Source organism: Lethenteron reissneri, chromosome 30, assembly GCF_015708825.2.
Source record: "Lethenteron reissneri isolate LAM-NWPU_2019-01 chromosome 30, ASM1570882v1, whole genome shotgun sequence".
NCBI classification, from domain to species: Eukaryota; Metazoa; Chordata; class Hyperoartia; order Petromyzontiformes; family Petromyzontidae; genus Lethenteron; species Lethenteron reissneri.
The window spans coordinates 4,061,146-4,076,783 of NC_083808.1; the positions used below are offsets into that span (position 1 = coordinate 4,061,146).

Consider the following 15,638-nt stretch of genomic DNA (forward strand, 5'->3'; position numbering starts at 1 on the left):
CCTCCAGCGTAATTAAATATTCTGATTCTGACCCGCGCGAGGTGATGCGAAACCAAGGTTTTAGGCCGCCCAGTGCAAACCACGTGCACCCAGCAGATCCATCTGCCAAGCAAAGTCGGGATTTCCTCCAATAATGGTACAGTACCTGAGTTGCCTGCCTTGATATCAAGTGATTAGCCGGGCAAGTAGGTGGACTTGCACATGCCACCCGATTCAGATTTCGTGGCAAATCTGGCTTAACGTCTTACTCGCTTACCGGTGGCCTTGTTTCACGCATGGCGTGAATCGAGGTGAACGTGGTCACTGACGTTTATGTCCAGTTTGACACGTAAGCTTTCGCGGCCAATGTTATTCATAATAAAGGGGGGGGTGGGGGGCGTTTGTTGGGTTGGATCGCGAAAGTATAAATGTGTCGTTAACCCGCCAACACCCGACGCAGGGAATTCTGGCAACATCGCCAGATGATGCTGGATGTAATTACCAGCGAAACGTCGTCCTCTTTTAATAAGTTGTGGGTTTAACTCTCCACCACACTGGCGGGATGAAATAGTAACTAATTGGCAAGTTTTGTTTACCAATTGAATGTGTCGGTTGGTGGCGGGTTAACGACACGTTTATATTTACGAGATCTAAACCCAAACAATCTTTATTATGGACGTTTATCTTCCTCTCTGTTACTCTACGACCCTCATCTCTCTCTCTGCTCCGCGTGTCTTTATTCCAATGTCTCTCGAACGTTCGTGACCCTCTCTCCTCTTATCCCATCGTCTCATTTGTGACCTGACCAAATATATACAGGGTGGCCCAAAAGTTAGGACACACAGGGTTACGTGATTTATCTTCGCGGGCATTACAACATTTGAATTGATGTATTCTTTAAGTTAATATTTAATCTATTATCATTATTAATATTTATCTCTTCTTCCTGTGGGGTCACCTCAAATCCGTTGGTTTTACTAAACCTCGACCAAGAATCCGAAATTAATTGAGAGGTGAACATGCAAACTTGCTCTGATGATAGATGCACTGATTGGCCTACACCAGCTCCAGCCATCTTGTGCACATCCTGTGTGTGTATACATTTATTCACAGAACTCCATTATTCCCAAATTTGAACATTCATAGCATCTTGATTTGAAGCTTTCGTGACTGCAGGAATCCATACTCTTTGGTTCTTTCGGTAAAGTCACGGAGGTAGAAAATAAAATAACTCACGATGTTTCGGGCGCAACACAAGCGTCCGTCATCAGGTGGGAAAGTATCTTACAGTTACATGCCAATTTATCACATTAACATCACTAACCCCAGCCACTTCTTTATGACCCTTGGGCTACACCCATCTCAAACCTTTTAAAAACAGTCTGCCTCAGCAGCAGACCATGCTTTCCCACCTGATGACGGACCCTTGTGTTGCGCCAGAAAAGTCGTGATTTATTTTATTTTATACGTACGTGACTTTACCGAAAGAACCAAAGAGTATTTATAGCATCTGTTACATGCTGTGCATACGCGGGCACGAATATGTACACGTCGCATGGTCCGGTCTTCAGCAGGATTCCAAAACGCTTACGGATCGATCGAGTCCAACGTTCAGTTGTGCTTCAGCATCGAGCGAGCGAGCGAGCGGTGAGAGCCAGCGAGCGAACGAGCGAGCGGTGAGAGCCGGGAGATTTCACGCACACACCTGGGCGGGAAGGGCATCTCGGTGTCAAAAGCCTTTTTTATTTTTCACGTTCCAGCGATAACGAAACAAACAAACAAAAATAAAAACGATGGGGGGGGGGGTGAGGGGGGGAAACCATGAAACATTTTAGATAAACAAATCGATACAAACAAAAAAAGAACGTCGTGGCAACGAGAAAACGACTGACGTGGCGAACGAGCGAGCGAGATAATTGGCATCTCGCGTAGCGGTACGCCAGTCGCCTCCTCCTCTTGGGGTTTTTTTGGCAGCTCCGACGTCGCAGTAACGGGCGGCGAACGTAAGAGGGAGAAAACTCGGGCGCGCAGCTTCCGTGATGTAAACAGCACACCGCAAAGGGTTATCGTTTTAGCACAGCAGTTTATCCACAAAGTTGTATGACGGACAGGACACGTTCGGGGGAAGGCAGTCGGGGGGGCCTTTGTGCCGTATTCTGCAGATTATATCGGACGCAATTTGTTTTTTCACCCCTCCGGTATTTTTTTTTAAGAAAAACGTTGGGCGGGTATGGATGGCGATGAGAACTCTCCGTCAAGTGAGGCGGTGTCACCTGTGAGGTCGCAGCAGTTCACCGGAATCGATTCAAGCAAGCCTGACCTCTGCCCAAGAGACACCGCGTGCCGAAACCGCTCCGGATTTCGGCTCGTCTTTAAAACAACGCTGATGAGATTACGCACGCAGAAGGCGGCGGCGGCGGCGGCTTATGGATTGCGTGAGGAATAAATTAGTTTTTAATGTAGAGAGACGGCATGAGTGTGAAGAGGACGCATCTTCTGCTTAATTGTTTTGTTATAGGCGCATGATTGTGCGACCAGATTTTGAGTAACTTTAGACACCGTGGACAGGTTTTGGGTTGCGTCTTACTTTCCGGAGCAACTTATAATCCAGAGAATACGGCAACACAGGGAGAGGGGGAAAGAGGTCTCAGAAAGGCGTACATGCAAAAAGTTTAAAACGGCATAAGGAGGCATTAACGACAGTTTTGCATTTACAGCTTTTAATCGTTTATGTTCAGATGGTCCCCTCATATTTCACTCTAGACATTTACAATCATAAAAAAAAACTGCAATAACACTAACGGTAATAAAAGATAATTTAAATTAAATAGACCGTGTGTGCCAGCTGATTGCATGTCATGCTTTCAGGGGGATGGGGTTGTGATTCACAGACGAACAACAGTAGTATCGAGTAGTAGGATAGTAGCGATTAAGCGATTCATCAATACAAAGAAATTCTTACGCTCAAAATATCTGAAATATTTGAGATATCCGAACCATTCCTGGGCCCTTTCTTCGCCAACCCATATTGACGGGCATGGTGTTGCACGGCCCTCACACAACCCCCCACGAACACCGCCGCATCAAGGGGGGCTTTCATCTAGCAGTGGATTTACAAAGGGGGTTGTGCATTTGTATTTTTTTACGCGGTTGATTCTGAGAGGTTTTCCTCTCGCGAATCGATTACTGCAATGCCTCGCTGGTTGGTGTTTCAAATAAAGGTCCTTGGTAGACTACAAATTGTTCAGTTAGGGTGCTCACCCGAACCCCATTACGTGACCACATTTCTCCGGTTCTCTTATCATTACACTAGCTACCGGTCTTGAAGAGAGTAGAATTTAAGAGCCTTCTACTGGTTCTTAAAGCCTTGCATGGGCTGGCACCACCATATACTCACGAGCTAACCCATCCGTGCACCCCCTCAAGGTCGTTGAGATCTGCACTCTGCCCTTCTGAGCGCACCGCAAACCCGGCTGTGTTGCTGGGGTGAGCGGGCATTTGCTGTGTCTGCGCCTTGGTTGCGGAATTCCCTACCGTTGGAAATTCGTTCAACCGACAATGTGGATACTCTAAAGTCGCGTCTAAAAACACATTTTTCTTAAGTACTGTTAATTCTATGTAACTCTCCTTCTCTCTTGGCCTTTCCTTAACCTTATTCTTACAATAAGCCTTGAGACATTAGTGGAAGGCGCCTTACAAATAAATGTTTATTATTATTAATACACTGGACCTGCAATCCAGAGGTTGGCGAATTGACCTGCCGGCAGAGGTCGCAAACGGGTACCCGTTCCCGTACCCTACCCGACCGGGTACGGGTAGCCGGATATCAGGTAGGGTACGGGTACCCGATTGCGACCTCTGCCTGCCGGGGCGCGGCTGTTGATACGGGCAAGTTAATAAACCACCCCCCCCCCCCCAGGCCGCCCCACATATGTCCACCCAGCAGTAGAAATGGGTACCACCACAGTGGACTGGCAGGTCGCGTACGGTGGGGGGTTAAAGTGTGAGTAATTCCCACCTCTTCCAAAGACGTCTTGAAGGGTCAGCTAACATACTCTCTAGAGGGGGGGGGTGGGGGGGCTCTCTAGAGCTCCCCCCCTCGATTGCAGAGGCCCTTCCACCGGTCACGGCGTTGAGCAAAGCAATTGCAGGGCGGCACCTTTACACCACCGTTCGACTACAGCACAGAGGAGTGTGCGACGGAAAAAAATTACCTTCGCGTAAAACGGCCCTAAAGACAAACAAATAAAAGAAGTGATCCGTTATTTTTTTCTTTAAAAAACAAGAAATGTCACAATCCGAGATGACGACAGCACTTAGCGAAACGATGGCCACACCAACGATAACAAAACGGCTAAAAACCATTAAAAAGTTCGATTAAAACTTAACCACCGTCACTGCAAAAAATACCCTCCCGCCGAGTTATAATTCACGTCCCATCACCGTTAACCCATTTCCCTACCCACCTTGTAAAATGCAACGAGAACACTTTTAACGCTTCGATTTTATTGTTGTTGCTGTTCGACTTGATTTGTTGTTGTCGTTGTCATTTGGAGAGCGTCATTGTCTTTTTTTTGTAAAGGTGTTGACAAATCTGGCGACTACAGGGTAAATATTCTGCCGCTGCTCATGCCGGCCACAGACTTGGGCCACCACACGCACGCCACTGGGTCCCAACGCAATTCATTCCCATCCAGTGGTGTCGTGCGGTTGGCATGGAATTAAATAGCCCACTACCCCCTCCTATCCCCGACAGATCCCCGGTTACATTTGCATGGCCTGCACACTCGACAGCTACTCGACTGATGTAGCGTCTCCAAGGTAAGTGTACGGCGGCGGTCCGTGTGTCTCTATGTACATCCACGCGAGACTATGGGTCTCCGTGTAAGTCTAAGAGTCTACGTTCGAGTGGACGAGTCTGCATGCGGATGTCTGCGTAAGTTAGGAGCATAGTTTAGGATGGACCATGTGCTTTTATGGTCCAGCCTGAACCACATCCGCTGAAAACCATGGCAGCAGTTGATGCGCACAAATGGAAACTTTAAAAAAATCTCCATTGTGCGACTGTGGTCATCCAGAACAGTCTGCACAACGTATAACGACGCAATGCCCGATCCACAAATACGACGGAGACATCAACAGCGATCCACTCCGCTGCTACTGACGCGGTTGTCTGGCTTGGCCACCTCAATGTGAAATTGGAGCTGTTTTGCTCTGCATCTACATCAGCCGTATGAAAGAAGACGACAATGTAGGTAGCAGCATCGTGTGGTCACACAGCATGGGTCCTGCTGCAAGGAGTAAAGTGGGGCCCTACCTCCTGTCCGATGTCCCCCACTCTTTGGACCGGTGCACCTGGCCACTCCTGGTCAGTGGGCCCCATTGAAGTTTCTCTGCAGCTACGCCACCGCTACCATCTGAATCACGGCCCAACTCCACAAATAGGTCCAAGTTGGCCCAACTCCACGAATAGATTCAAGTTAACCCAAATCATGGAGTAGGTCCAAGTTGGCCCAAATCAAGGAATAGGCTCAAGATGGCCCAAATCATGGAGTAGGTCCAAGATGGCCTAACTCAAGGAGTAGGTTCAGGTTGGCCCAGCTCAAGGAGTAGCTTCAAGTTGGCCCAAATCAAGGAGTATGTTCAAGTTGGCCCAACTCCACGAATAGATTCAAGTTGGCCCAACTCCACGAATAGATTCAAGTTGGCCCAACTCCACGAATAGATTCAAGTTGGCCCAACTCAAGGAGTAGGTTACTGGGCAGGTGCCCTGGTTGCTCGGCGTCCCAACCGAACCCTGACTGCAAAGCAGTTGCAAGAGCCGGCTGGCCGCGATCATGGGAAGATGATAGAGGACAAAAAAAGAATTTCAACACAATGTGCATCGCCATATAAATGTGGGCGGTCGTGCTAGAATATTCTGTGGACGAATTAAGAGCCCCCTATTCGGTATCCACATGCCGACCAGTTGATTCTCCGAGACTGTGGAGGTATGCGCATTCATAATCGGCTGTGCCCCTTTTTGCACGAGGTGTGCATGGTGGGGTAAAGTGTGGGCATTGACCTGTTACCCCACACATGCGACGAGTTTAAAAGTCAGTGATTTGACAAGCGATAGGGGCCCCAAAAGTTTATGTCTCCAATTCGACAGCTGGGCGTAAGGGTGTGGTGTGTGTGGGTGCATGCGAGTGTGCATGTGCGCGCCTATGTGCGAGGGAGCGCGTGCGTTAATGTGCGAGTGTGTGTGCGCGTAAATTCGTGCGAGTGCAATGATCGTACGCGTGCTGCGTGCCTTTGTGCGTACGAGCGCATGTGTTTGTGTGCGACTGCGTGTGTTCATGTGTACGTGCGAGCGTGTGTATTTATGCGAGTGCGTACATGCGAGTCCATTTGAGTGTTTGTAAGAGAGCACACACGCGTGTGCATGCGTGCGCGTGCGTGCGTGCGTGCGTCACGGCGAGCGAGGTGTTGTACGTGGCGGTGGTGGCGGCGGTTGGCGTGGCGGTGGAGGCGGTGGAGGCGGTGGTCGACGTGGTTGCGGGGTGCTGAATCAGAGCCAGTCCGAGCCGGCTTAGCTCCTTCGGCTCCGAGAGTGCTGGATCAGCCACTGCAGGGTGATATCTGACGACGTGGACGATGCCAACGGGAGAGAGGGGGGGGAGAGACGAGGGAGAAAGATCATGCCCACGCGTGCTACTCGGTGTTTGTCCTCGGCAGTGTCGAATTAGCGATGGTAACATTACGTCGCACGGCACGTAGCTTGTGACGTCACGAGCAATGACGTCACGACGACGAGGGGAGGGGAGCGCGCGCCTCGGTGGCGAGCAAATATTAGCGTTAAAGTCACGTTGATAGAAAATTAAGTAAATGCAAATAATAAAAATAAAATAAAAAAACCACGACGTTTCGATCACAACACAAGCAGTCGTCATCAGGAAACGGGGGGTTAGCCTCTAAAGGCAAACTGTTTTTAAAGGTTTAGAGATGGGCGTAGCCCTAGTGTGTCAGCAGCATGGGCGGGGCAGTTGATGTTAACGTAGGAGAACACAACTAAACCGGCAGTGTGTCTCCACCAATCAAAAGGCCGCCAGGCAATCATTGTACCTCGGTCCACATCATCTTCTTCTTCTTGCCATGTTTTGACCAACGCTATGGTCGATGTGGCCGGTTTTCTATCGCGCACTTCCCCAACAGCGGCGCAACTTTTCGCGCACACTTCAATCGCGTCGCTTCAACTCTCGTATGAAAGTCATCGGGCACCCCGCCCCCGCCAATCCCCCCCCCCCCCACCCCTCCAAAGGAGGTGAGAAGAATCGAGTGGAAAAAAACCATGGCACCGGGTAGAGAACAATCCCCGCACACGCATGAACAGGAGCTTATTAAAATTGAGTGAATCAACAGCAGTTGGGGACAATTCTGCATGGGGGCCTGCAGCTGTGGCATTGCCTCGTGAATGTTTAATGCTGCTCCGCGCGTTTGCGTGTCCCATTTTAGTTGAAAGTTTAATTATTTTTCGCTCGCCCACGCTTGGGCCCGTTGAGCTAAAACTTACTTTTTGTCATGGGTGACCCCAGGGAGGTGGGGAGAGGGCGAAGAGGGGTGGGGGGTAAAAAGAGACTTCGTAAACATGCAACGTTGAATACCGAAAATGTAATAAAAGCGAAACAATTTGACGAGGAATGCTACGTTTTAAGCAGCAGCAGCAGCTTAAAACGTAGCAACAGCACCACCTCCCCCCGCACCCTCTTCCTATGCCACCGCTCGCGTGTTCACGCGAAGGAAAAGTTTCCGCCAAACCTGTAAAATCCCAAGAGTGGGCTCCGTGAGTAACGACGGGCACGACTCGGAATGCCAGGCAGTGTGAAGATAAAAACTTAGCAAGAGTGTGGAAGGACGGGCCGATACTCCAGACCGTGTCTGTGACACACGTACGTACATCCTCTCGCACCGTACGTAGCCTACCGTGTTATTCGGAGGTGCGGACATTGTGTATCGCCCCCACCCCCTCCCCCCGTGCATCGCCCGCACCACCGAGCCACCCCAAGTACCGATGCTGTCCGATGTGTCTGCTGCACCCACCACCAAAGTCTCTAGCCTCTTTCACACAGCCATCCGTGCTATCGATTCCCTGTGCCTGTTCAAGTCCAGGATCAACTGCATATTTGGTGGCGAGAGAGCGTCATGGTGGCGAGATGTTAACTGCCTCGCCTGTTATGCAAGAGGTCGTGGGTTCGACCCCGACCTCAACGTCTGTTGATTTGGAAATTGTATGTCTCTCTCTCCCTGTGGTAGCGTGGAATTTTCTCCAGGTCCTCTAGTTTTTCACTCCACATTTATAAACACGCGTTTAGAGTATTTGGCTGCTATTAATTTCCAATAAGCTACTTCGTTGAACTATCATGTGTGGCCAGGTCGCTTCTGAAAAAGAGCTAGGTAGTGCAGTGGGCCTTGCTTGGTAAAATACAAATTCGTTTTTAAAATGTAAACTACTTCCTTTTTCGTAATAAAAGTTTTTGGGTTAGATTGCGTAAGTATAAATATGTTGTAACCCTCCACCACCCGACACAGCCAGTAAGGTTTGTCACGTAAACGTGCCAATTAGTTACGACTTCAGCCAATCTGTGTGTTGGAGAGTAAATCCATAACATTTATACATTTACACTTACAGCGATCTAACCCAAAAACCTTTACTACCAATAATATTGGTCGCGAAAGCCTACGCGTTAAACTACTTCCCATTTCTCCCCGACCCCATGACCGACTGCCTACCTTCCTCCTGCATCTCCATGAATGTTCCCGTTTGTTTCTCTACAGCGTCGTGTCGAGATGCGGTCGTATTTAGACGCTGTGGACGCGTTGCGTTGTAACGTCAGTGGAATTGGCCAATCATTGCCTCGAAGAACGCTCGATGCAGGTACGGGGTGGGGTGGCCCCGTGCCGATTTGAGAACGAGCTGATAACAAGAGCTCACGCGCACGCTACAACGCGCCGTCGCCAAAGACGAAGATCCCCCGTGTAGCCTGTAACAGACTGTTGCGGAAAGTGCTGTTAGCGAGCACCTATGAAGGCTGACACGGCATACAAAGGGGTGAGTGGCCACCACCACACCCGGCCGCCTTTGTCTCCCCAGTGGCGATGTTTACACACCGCACCAGGTACTCATTTGAGGCAAAGTCGACCTAGGGCAGGGCCCAAGAATGGTTCAGATAATCGTCAGTGGTATTGGCCGCGAGCGGGAATCGAAGTCGAGTAGTCAGGTTTGTAGCGCGTTGCGCTGACTGCTACACTTCCACTCCCCACCATCATCACCATCATCATCATCGCCATCATCACCATCATCACCATCAGCAGCACTGTGGGCAACATCCAGGCCGGCCTAATCTCTCGTCAAGTCAGCCTGGCTCATCAAAGCGTCCCTGCGACGGGTGATCACAACATCGACGGCAGGCACGCAATCGCCCCCCATCCCGCCGCGTGCCGCGCACACAACGGGGCCCTTTCACGACGTGACGGGAGCAATCGCTTTCTGCCGCCCCCCCCCACCGCCCCGGAGCCCCTGGCTCGTCCGGCACAGCGGTCGATCTCGCCGCCGCAGTCTGCCGAGGGGAGGATCGCTTTTGACGGCAAAATGGGCAAAATGTCCCGCGGTGCTGGGGGTGAGGGGGGGGGGCGTGAAATTCGCAAGCGCTATAAATTTTGCAACGAGCTGTTACGCAATTGCCTCCGACTGAGCATTTAGGTAGCGCTTTGTGCGTCGCAGCGAGAAGGGCCTGGGTTCGACACCTGGTTCGTGTGTTTCCCCGTGTGGAGTTTGTGTGTCCACCCCCCCCCCCCCCCCCCCCCCCCCGCTGCTCTGCATGGGTTTCCACAGCATCCTCTGGTTTCCTTCCAAAAGCGAACAACGTACAACGTTACTGGTGTTGGCCGAACATTCCCACGTAGCAGGACTCTCCTTAAGAATTAGTCTGTCGACTCAGCGTGCCTTTCCCTGGGAAAATAATTATAAGCCATCGTAATTTTGGACCGAATGAATGTTGACCTTGTTTCGCACCGTTCGTAGGTGACCGTGCTCACCGGCGGTGCGTTACCGTGGCACTTGGCCACGGTGCGGCGTGTTTGGCCGCCTCGTCCGTTCTGGGCTCTGTACGACACGTAACGTAATTGACATCGCGTAGATGAGTGCTACAATGTTGCCATCGGTATTTGCCACCCGCGAATGGCGGCGATACCCGCGCATCGCATCTGGGACTCTACACGACTTCATCGAGAGAGAGAAATTAACTGATGAGATAAAGTGATGATGCATAGTATCGTCATAATTTAAGGTAAGTTCATTTCTAAACTAGCACTTCATATGAGAATAGGTTTTCCCCTTTTGGCGTCCTCTGGTCTAACACTGTTTTTAGACTAGGCTCAAAAACGATCGTTGTGCTTGCTGTACTCCTGTGCTCCCCGCCTTTCACCAGCCCGCACCGACCAACGTGGTGAAGTACGGTCAAAGCCACCGCGCCCCCACGGCATGGTGGAGTCTCTCATCCAGCAGCGGGTCGACAACGATGACAACGAAAATGGCCGCACGTGCCCGCCGGTGCAGCGAAATGCTCTCGGGCTCTCTAGCGTCCGATTTAAATTCTTATCACGGCCATCCATCCGATGTGTCCATTCAACGTCCGACCTCTTAAGCGTTCCCCCCGCGCCCTTCCAACGCAGCTCCTCCGGCAAGACAAAGGGCGCCCGCTACGTTACAGAGACGTCGGAGAAGTCTCAGGGCGGCCATCGTTCACGCTCGCGTTACGTGCACCGCCAACAGCGCCCCGCTGTAACCCCTCGCGTAACGATCTCGCCGCCACCACCACCACCCGCCTAAACAACCCCCCTTCTCCCTCCCCACCCTCCACCTACCCCACCCATCCACAACCCCAGCCCTGCCCCCAACCAAAATCACGATTATTTCTGTATCAGAATGTCTGGAGGAATCCGATGGGCTATGAAGCTCATTTTCACAGATGTCCAGTATTTTCACAATCTCACCGGATCTCAGAAGCTAAGCAGGTTTGAGAACCCAGTTAGTGGGCTTGCAACAATTGCCCCGGGCCACTCAATGCATTGGTCGCAATTCAAGATCGGAATTTCTCCTGAGAGGCTTTTGGGCGGCGGGACCCGTGGGTTGAGAACCGCTGCTTTACATCTGTCGGGATTCTCTCGAGCTCCCTTGAGTGGAGGCCCTTCCACCAACAGCAGCGGCGTGAGCGAGCGATTGCGGGGCTGATCCTTCACATGTTTGCAACAACTGAGCGCGCGGGCAGGCGGACGGCGGACCCGGCGCGACGCGCGGAAGAGCACACGCAGGGAAAGTGAAAATCCATATGGCAGGAGGGGGGCAGCTACACAGAGTTGCTGCCTTGATTACATTTTAACTACGTACTGAGAGAGAAGGAAGGTAGTAGGAAAAAAAACGAGAGGCCGCCGCTGACTGCCGGATCGAAGAGCGCCGTGGGTGGGGATCGTTGCAGGGCGTGTGCTTGAGCGCCCATCAACAACAAAAAAGGCATTGCGCCCAATCTCGACACTGGGGCATCTGAGCTCTAAGCGCAGAGATGAGGAAGAAGAATACAGCACGAACACGGGGTCCATTCCTAAACCTGAGATCAGTCTTAAATACCTGAACCTGAGACCGTTCCTGCTGGAATGAAATACTGGCTATGTGAACCACAAAGACAAAAATCACCCGTATAGCCTTTAACAGAATGTTGGGGCAAGTGCTGTGAGCGAGCAGCACCTATGAAGGCCGACACGGCACACGAGGGGAGTGGGGTGGCCAGCAACCACGCCCGTGGTGATGTTTACACACCGCACCAGGTACTCGTTTGAGGCTTAATCGACCTAGCGGTCTGGCTCAGATAATCGTCACTGGTGTTGACCGTGAGCAGGAATCGAACTCGGGTCGCCGGGTTCGTAGCGCAGCGCGCTAACCGTAGCACCACCGCTCCCACACTCACTGGGCCCCGGGAGTCACGCCGCCTCGACGGGCCCAGCGCGACGCGATCGTTCTCGTCACAAACACGACTCTCGGTCCAAACTGGGGGAAGCGTGGGTGGCGGACGAGCGCTGGCGGAGGAGTGGGCGCTCTTCCCAGAAGACGCACAAAAGACTCGAGTTTTCCATGCAGGGGCACAGCGGGGTTGGCACGGGCCCTGGTGTAAGGAATTAAATGAAATTAAATGGGACGCCCCCCCCCCCTCAACACTCCCCCCACCCGTACCCTTGCCCCCCATCCTCCTCCCAGTAAAATATTTAGCAGAACACTCATTTAGAAGGTAACAGCAATTTATTTACCACTTTAATCATCGGCCTTTTGTTATTTCGTGAAATATTATTTTGGCAAACGGGCGGTAGGATTATAATGGACCCTCCATCGGAGTATCCTCACATCATCTCTGCAACTCGACTGGCGACGGCAGTCATCGTCATCTTTTCAAACCTCGAAATCCGACGAAAAATAACTCTCGGTGGGATCACAATCCAGTCTCCAAAGCAGCCGTGTAAATATTTACCAACCCGAGCCATCCAGTCCACTCGTTCGCCCGCCCCCTCCTCACCGGAAAAAAGTTGACTCAGTTGTAGGTCACATGTATATTTCACGCGCCCCACTCCAATTAGCGCGATAACCAATGTGGCAACGGGAGCCGGCGGCAGCGCAGACAGCCGCATGGCAGCGGACATCTCGGGGGGGGGGGGGGGGGTGCTCACGTTACCGCCGCACGGCAGCCGAAATCACAGCGACTCATCGGCTCAGCTCTGACGAACGGAACCGTCCCAAATCCTGAAGAGCAGCCAAACGCCGCCCCCTCCCCCGCTCCCCCCCCGCTCCCCCTCGCTCCCCCCCACCCCCTCCCACAAGGGGTGGCCGAGTCACTCAGATGCCAGAGGTCAAATCGCTGAGCCGGCACCGCCGAGTTCGATGCCAGGCGGTGGCCTTGCGACTTCTGAACCACCCGGCCACCGCGTCCTTTTAGAGCCGTTTTCTTCACGCAGTTTTCAGGGGGGGGGGGGGGGGGGTGGGGCACTTTCGCCGATAAGACATCACCAGTGCGAGGGCCACCACAAATTTGAAACAATTGTGGGTTTAACAGCACGATGACGGGGTAGCGTTTTCACTCTTTGTGTATTGTCGGGGGTGGGGGGGGGGCGGGGCGCACTAAAGGCCACCAGGGGCTGCCAGGGGCCCGTGGGCCTTGCAAAGACGAACGCTTCATTGCTCTCGTGACAAGGGACCTCGGTCCCTGGGCAGCGACGCAAATCGGCCGAGGAGGGACCTCGTCCGTCGGCCCACGTCAAACCTTCCCGGCGACACGACTCACCGATGTTGTCCTTCTCTTTGCAGGAGATGGAGTAGCAGCAGATTTCCCGGTCCTGAATGGCCGACAGATTCCTGAGGCGGACACGGAAGGGGACGGTGAGAGACGGGGCAGGGGGGGGGGGGGGGGGGTGAGCGTCGTGGCAGGGAAATTCTCGATTTTGTTGTTGTCCAAAACCGGCGGCACGCGGTTGGAACCATCGGTCGAACGTTGGCCCGACATTGCACGTTTACCAGTTACACCCACTCGCCGCGCCCCCCCCCCCCACTCCCACCGTACGAGCGCAGCGATTCGCTCACCAAGCGGTGCCAAGTGGTGTGTGTGTGTGTGCGCGGGGGGGTGGGGGGGGGTCAGAGGTCATGCTGCCCACTCACATTTTCTCAATGAGCTCCTTCTCGTCCAGGGCATTGGCGAGGTCTCTCTTGTTACCCAGCACCAATACCTGCAGGGCAGGGCACGGCACGGCACAAGCGCATCATCACCCGCTCGGCGGTCAACGCTCGGTCGGGAAGAAGATTGCCTGGGAACACTCGGCCGCGTGATGGCTGGGAGACACGGCACCAGTAGATTCGTCAATCGTCTTTGTGCGGCGCTTGGAGCGTTACCACCGAGCCCCGCACGGCGGGCTACGTACAGGCATGACGGTTTTCCTCCCACACGAACCAAATGCGCGCGTTGGATGGGAATTATACTCTTTGGTTCTTTCGGTAAAGTCACGTAGGTGAAAAAATATAAATAAATCAATTAAATCACGACGTTTCGATTGCATCAAGTGTGACAACCACAGCAAGAATTGTGTTTACTCAAGTGGCAAAGTTGCCGGAGTTAAGGAGTTTATATAAGTCAGAGAGGGCGGTGGGGGGGGATAAGGGGAGGGGGAGCGTTGCGCGTGTGCACTCGGGACTGGGACGTGAGACTGGGCAGGGGGGGGGGGGAAGTGGGCGGGGCTAGAAGTAAGTGGATGCGGTGCCGGGAGGTGCGCGGGGGGGGGGGGGGGCAAAGCAGCGATACGATTGCAGCCAAAACAGATGATGGCGCTCAAAACAAAACAAAATAGCCGCACTGCTAAACGCTTAGGGCGAGTGTGGTGTTGGTGTTGTGACCTGTAGTGTGGTGCTGGTTGAAACGCAGGGAGATCGAGATGAACCGCTCCGTTTGCTTGAACGCAACATCAACGCGCGTCGAGGACTCATTATCGACGAGTTCAGGGGAACAGCAAGAGTGAGTAGTGCTGGCAGCGGTAACAAAAACAAGTGATCGGGAGATGACAGGGAGGCTCTCCGGCTTAAACTAAAACGGATTAAGAATTCTTAACGACCCCTTCCCCACCCTAGCAACTGGAATAAATGTCCCGGTTGAAGAATCAATTTCTTCTGCCAAACATTGAAAGCGGATGGGGACATGGCGCCTCTCGTGGCCGCAAGGATGCCAAGAACCCAATTTATATATATATATATATCGACTGGACAGATGGATACAAATTAGTCGTCGCTTGTTGGCCCTCCACCACGGCCCCTTCACGTGACGGTTGCCTGGCTCGGTTGGGAAGTTGGTGGGATTGTGGTCGGGGAGGCGTTATGGAATTCACCGTTGACGAAGGCTCAAAGGCAAGTATGGTGAACGTCGTTCGCACCGTACGTAGCCAACCGTGCTAACCGGAGGGTGCGATCGCTTCGTTTGTTCGTGCTTTTTGTTTTGGTGCCATTTCACTGTCGGTTTATTCATTTTAGATTTTGCTTGGTCGTAGGGTTTTCAATTACTTGGAAGAGGCTTTATACGAGATTTGATCCTCGTATATAATTCATGTACAGCCATTATGGAATTCTACTCTCACGAATGACATTACATACAATGAAAGTGTTATTATTTCAAACAACATGGATGCACGTTTATACAACAACAAAAACATCGATTCTCACACTTGCAATTCGACGTGCATGTCGCGAGCCGAGGAATCGATGTGACCCGGCCCGATTAATTTCTCCAGGTGATGGACAAACCACACAAGGGGCTCGCCGGGTGCGCGTGAGACACCCGCTGGGGGAGACGGGGGGAGGGGGGGTTCCCTGTTTAACAGCAGAGCCCCCACACGGGGCGTGAATGAACACTGCTGCGATAAGCCATCAGGAACACACGCAGCAGTGAAATGTTAGCTGCGGGTTTCTCTTCAAGACAACCGCCCCCGCACCCATCACCGATCCTTCCTCCTCCCCGTCCTACGTTGGTGGATGCGAGGGCAGGAACGGGCCAAAATCACCCTCCATCCGCCCGATCGCATAGGATCTCGGAAGAGCTAAGCTG

General features: G+C 52.4%; 1 protein-coding gene and 1 long non-coding RNA gene across 2 annotated transcripts in view; one reads left to right on the forward strand and one right to left on the reverse strand.

Annotated features, from left to right (window-relative positions):
• Positions 1-73: 73 nt before the first annotated feature.
• Positions 74-13,429, forward strand: LOC133349426 (uncharacterized). Its single transcript, XR_009755947.1, has 3 exons — positions 74-136; positions 1,554-1,655; positions 13,364-13,429. It is a non-coding gene; the product is annotated as an uncharacterized LOC133349426 (long non-coding RNA).
• The window catches only part of LOC133349425 (ADP-ribosylation factor-like protein 8B-A), a 29,949-nt gene continuing 16,019 nt past the window's right edge, over positions 1,709-15,638 (reverse strand). The window contains exons 5-7 of the mRNA XM_061562845.1: positions 13,712-13,779; positions 13,341-13,411; positions 1,709-6,600 (exon numbers count right to left, since the gene is read on the reverse strand). Of these exons, the coding sequence (XP_061418829.1) occupies positions 6,551-6,600; positions 13,341-13,411; positions 13,712-13,779 (189 nt within the window). The 3' untranslated portion in view covers positions 1,709-6,550. The remainder of the gene's footprint in view (positions 6,601-13,340; positions 13,412-13,711; positions 13,780-15,638) is intronic.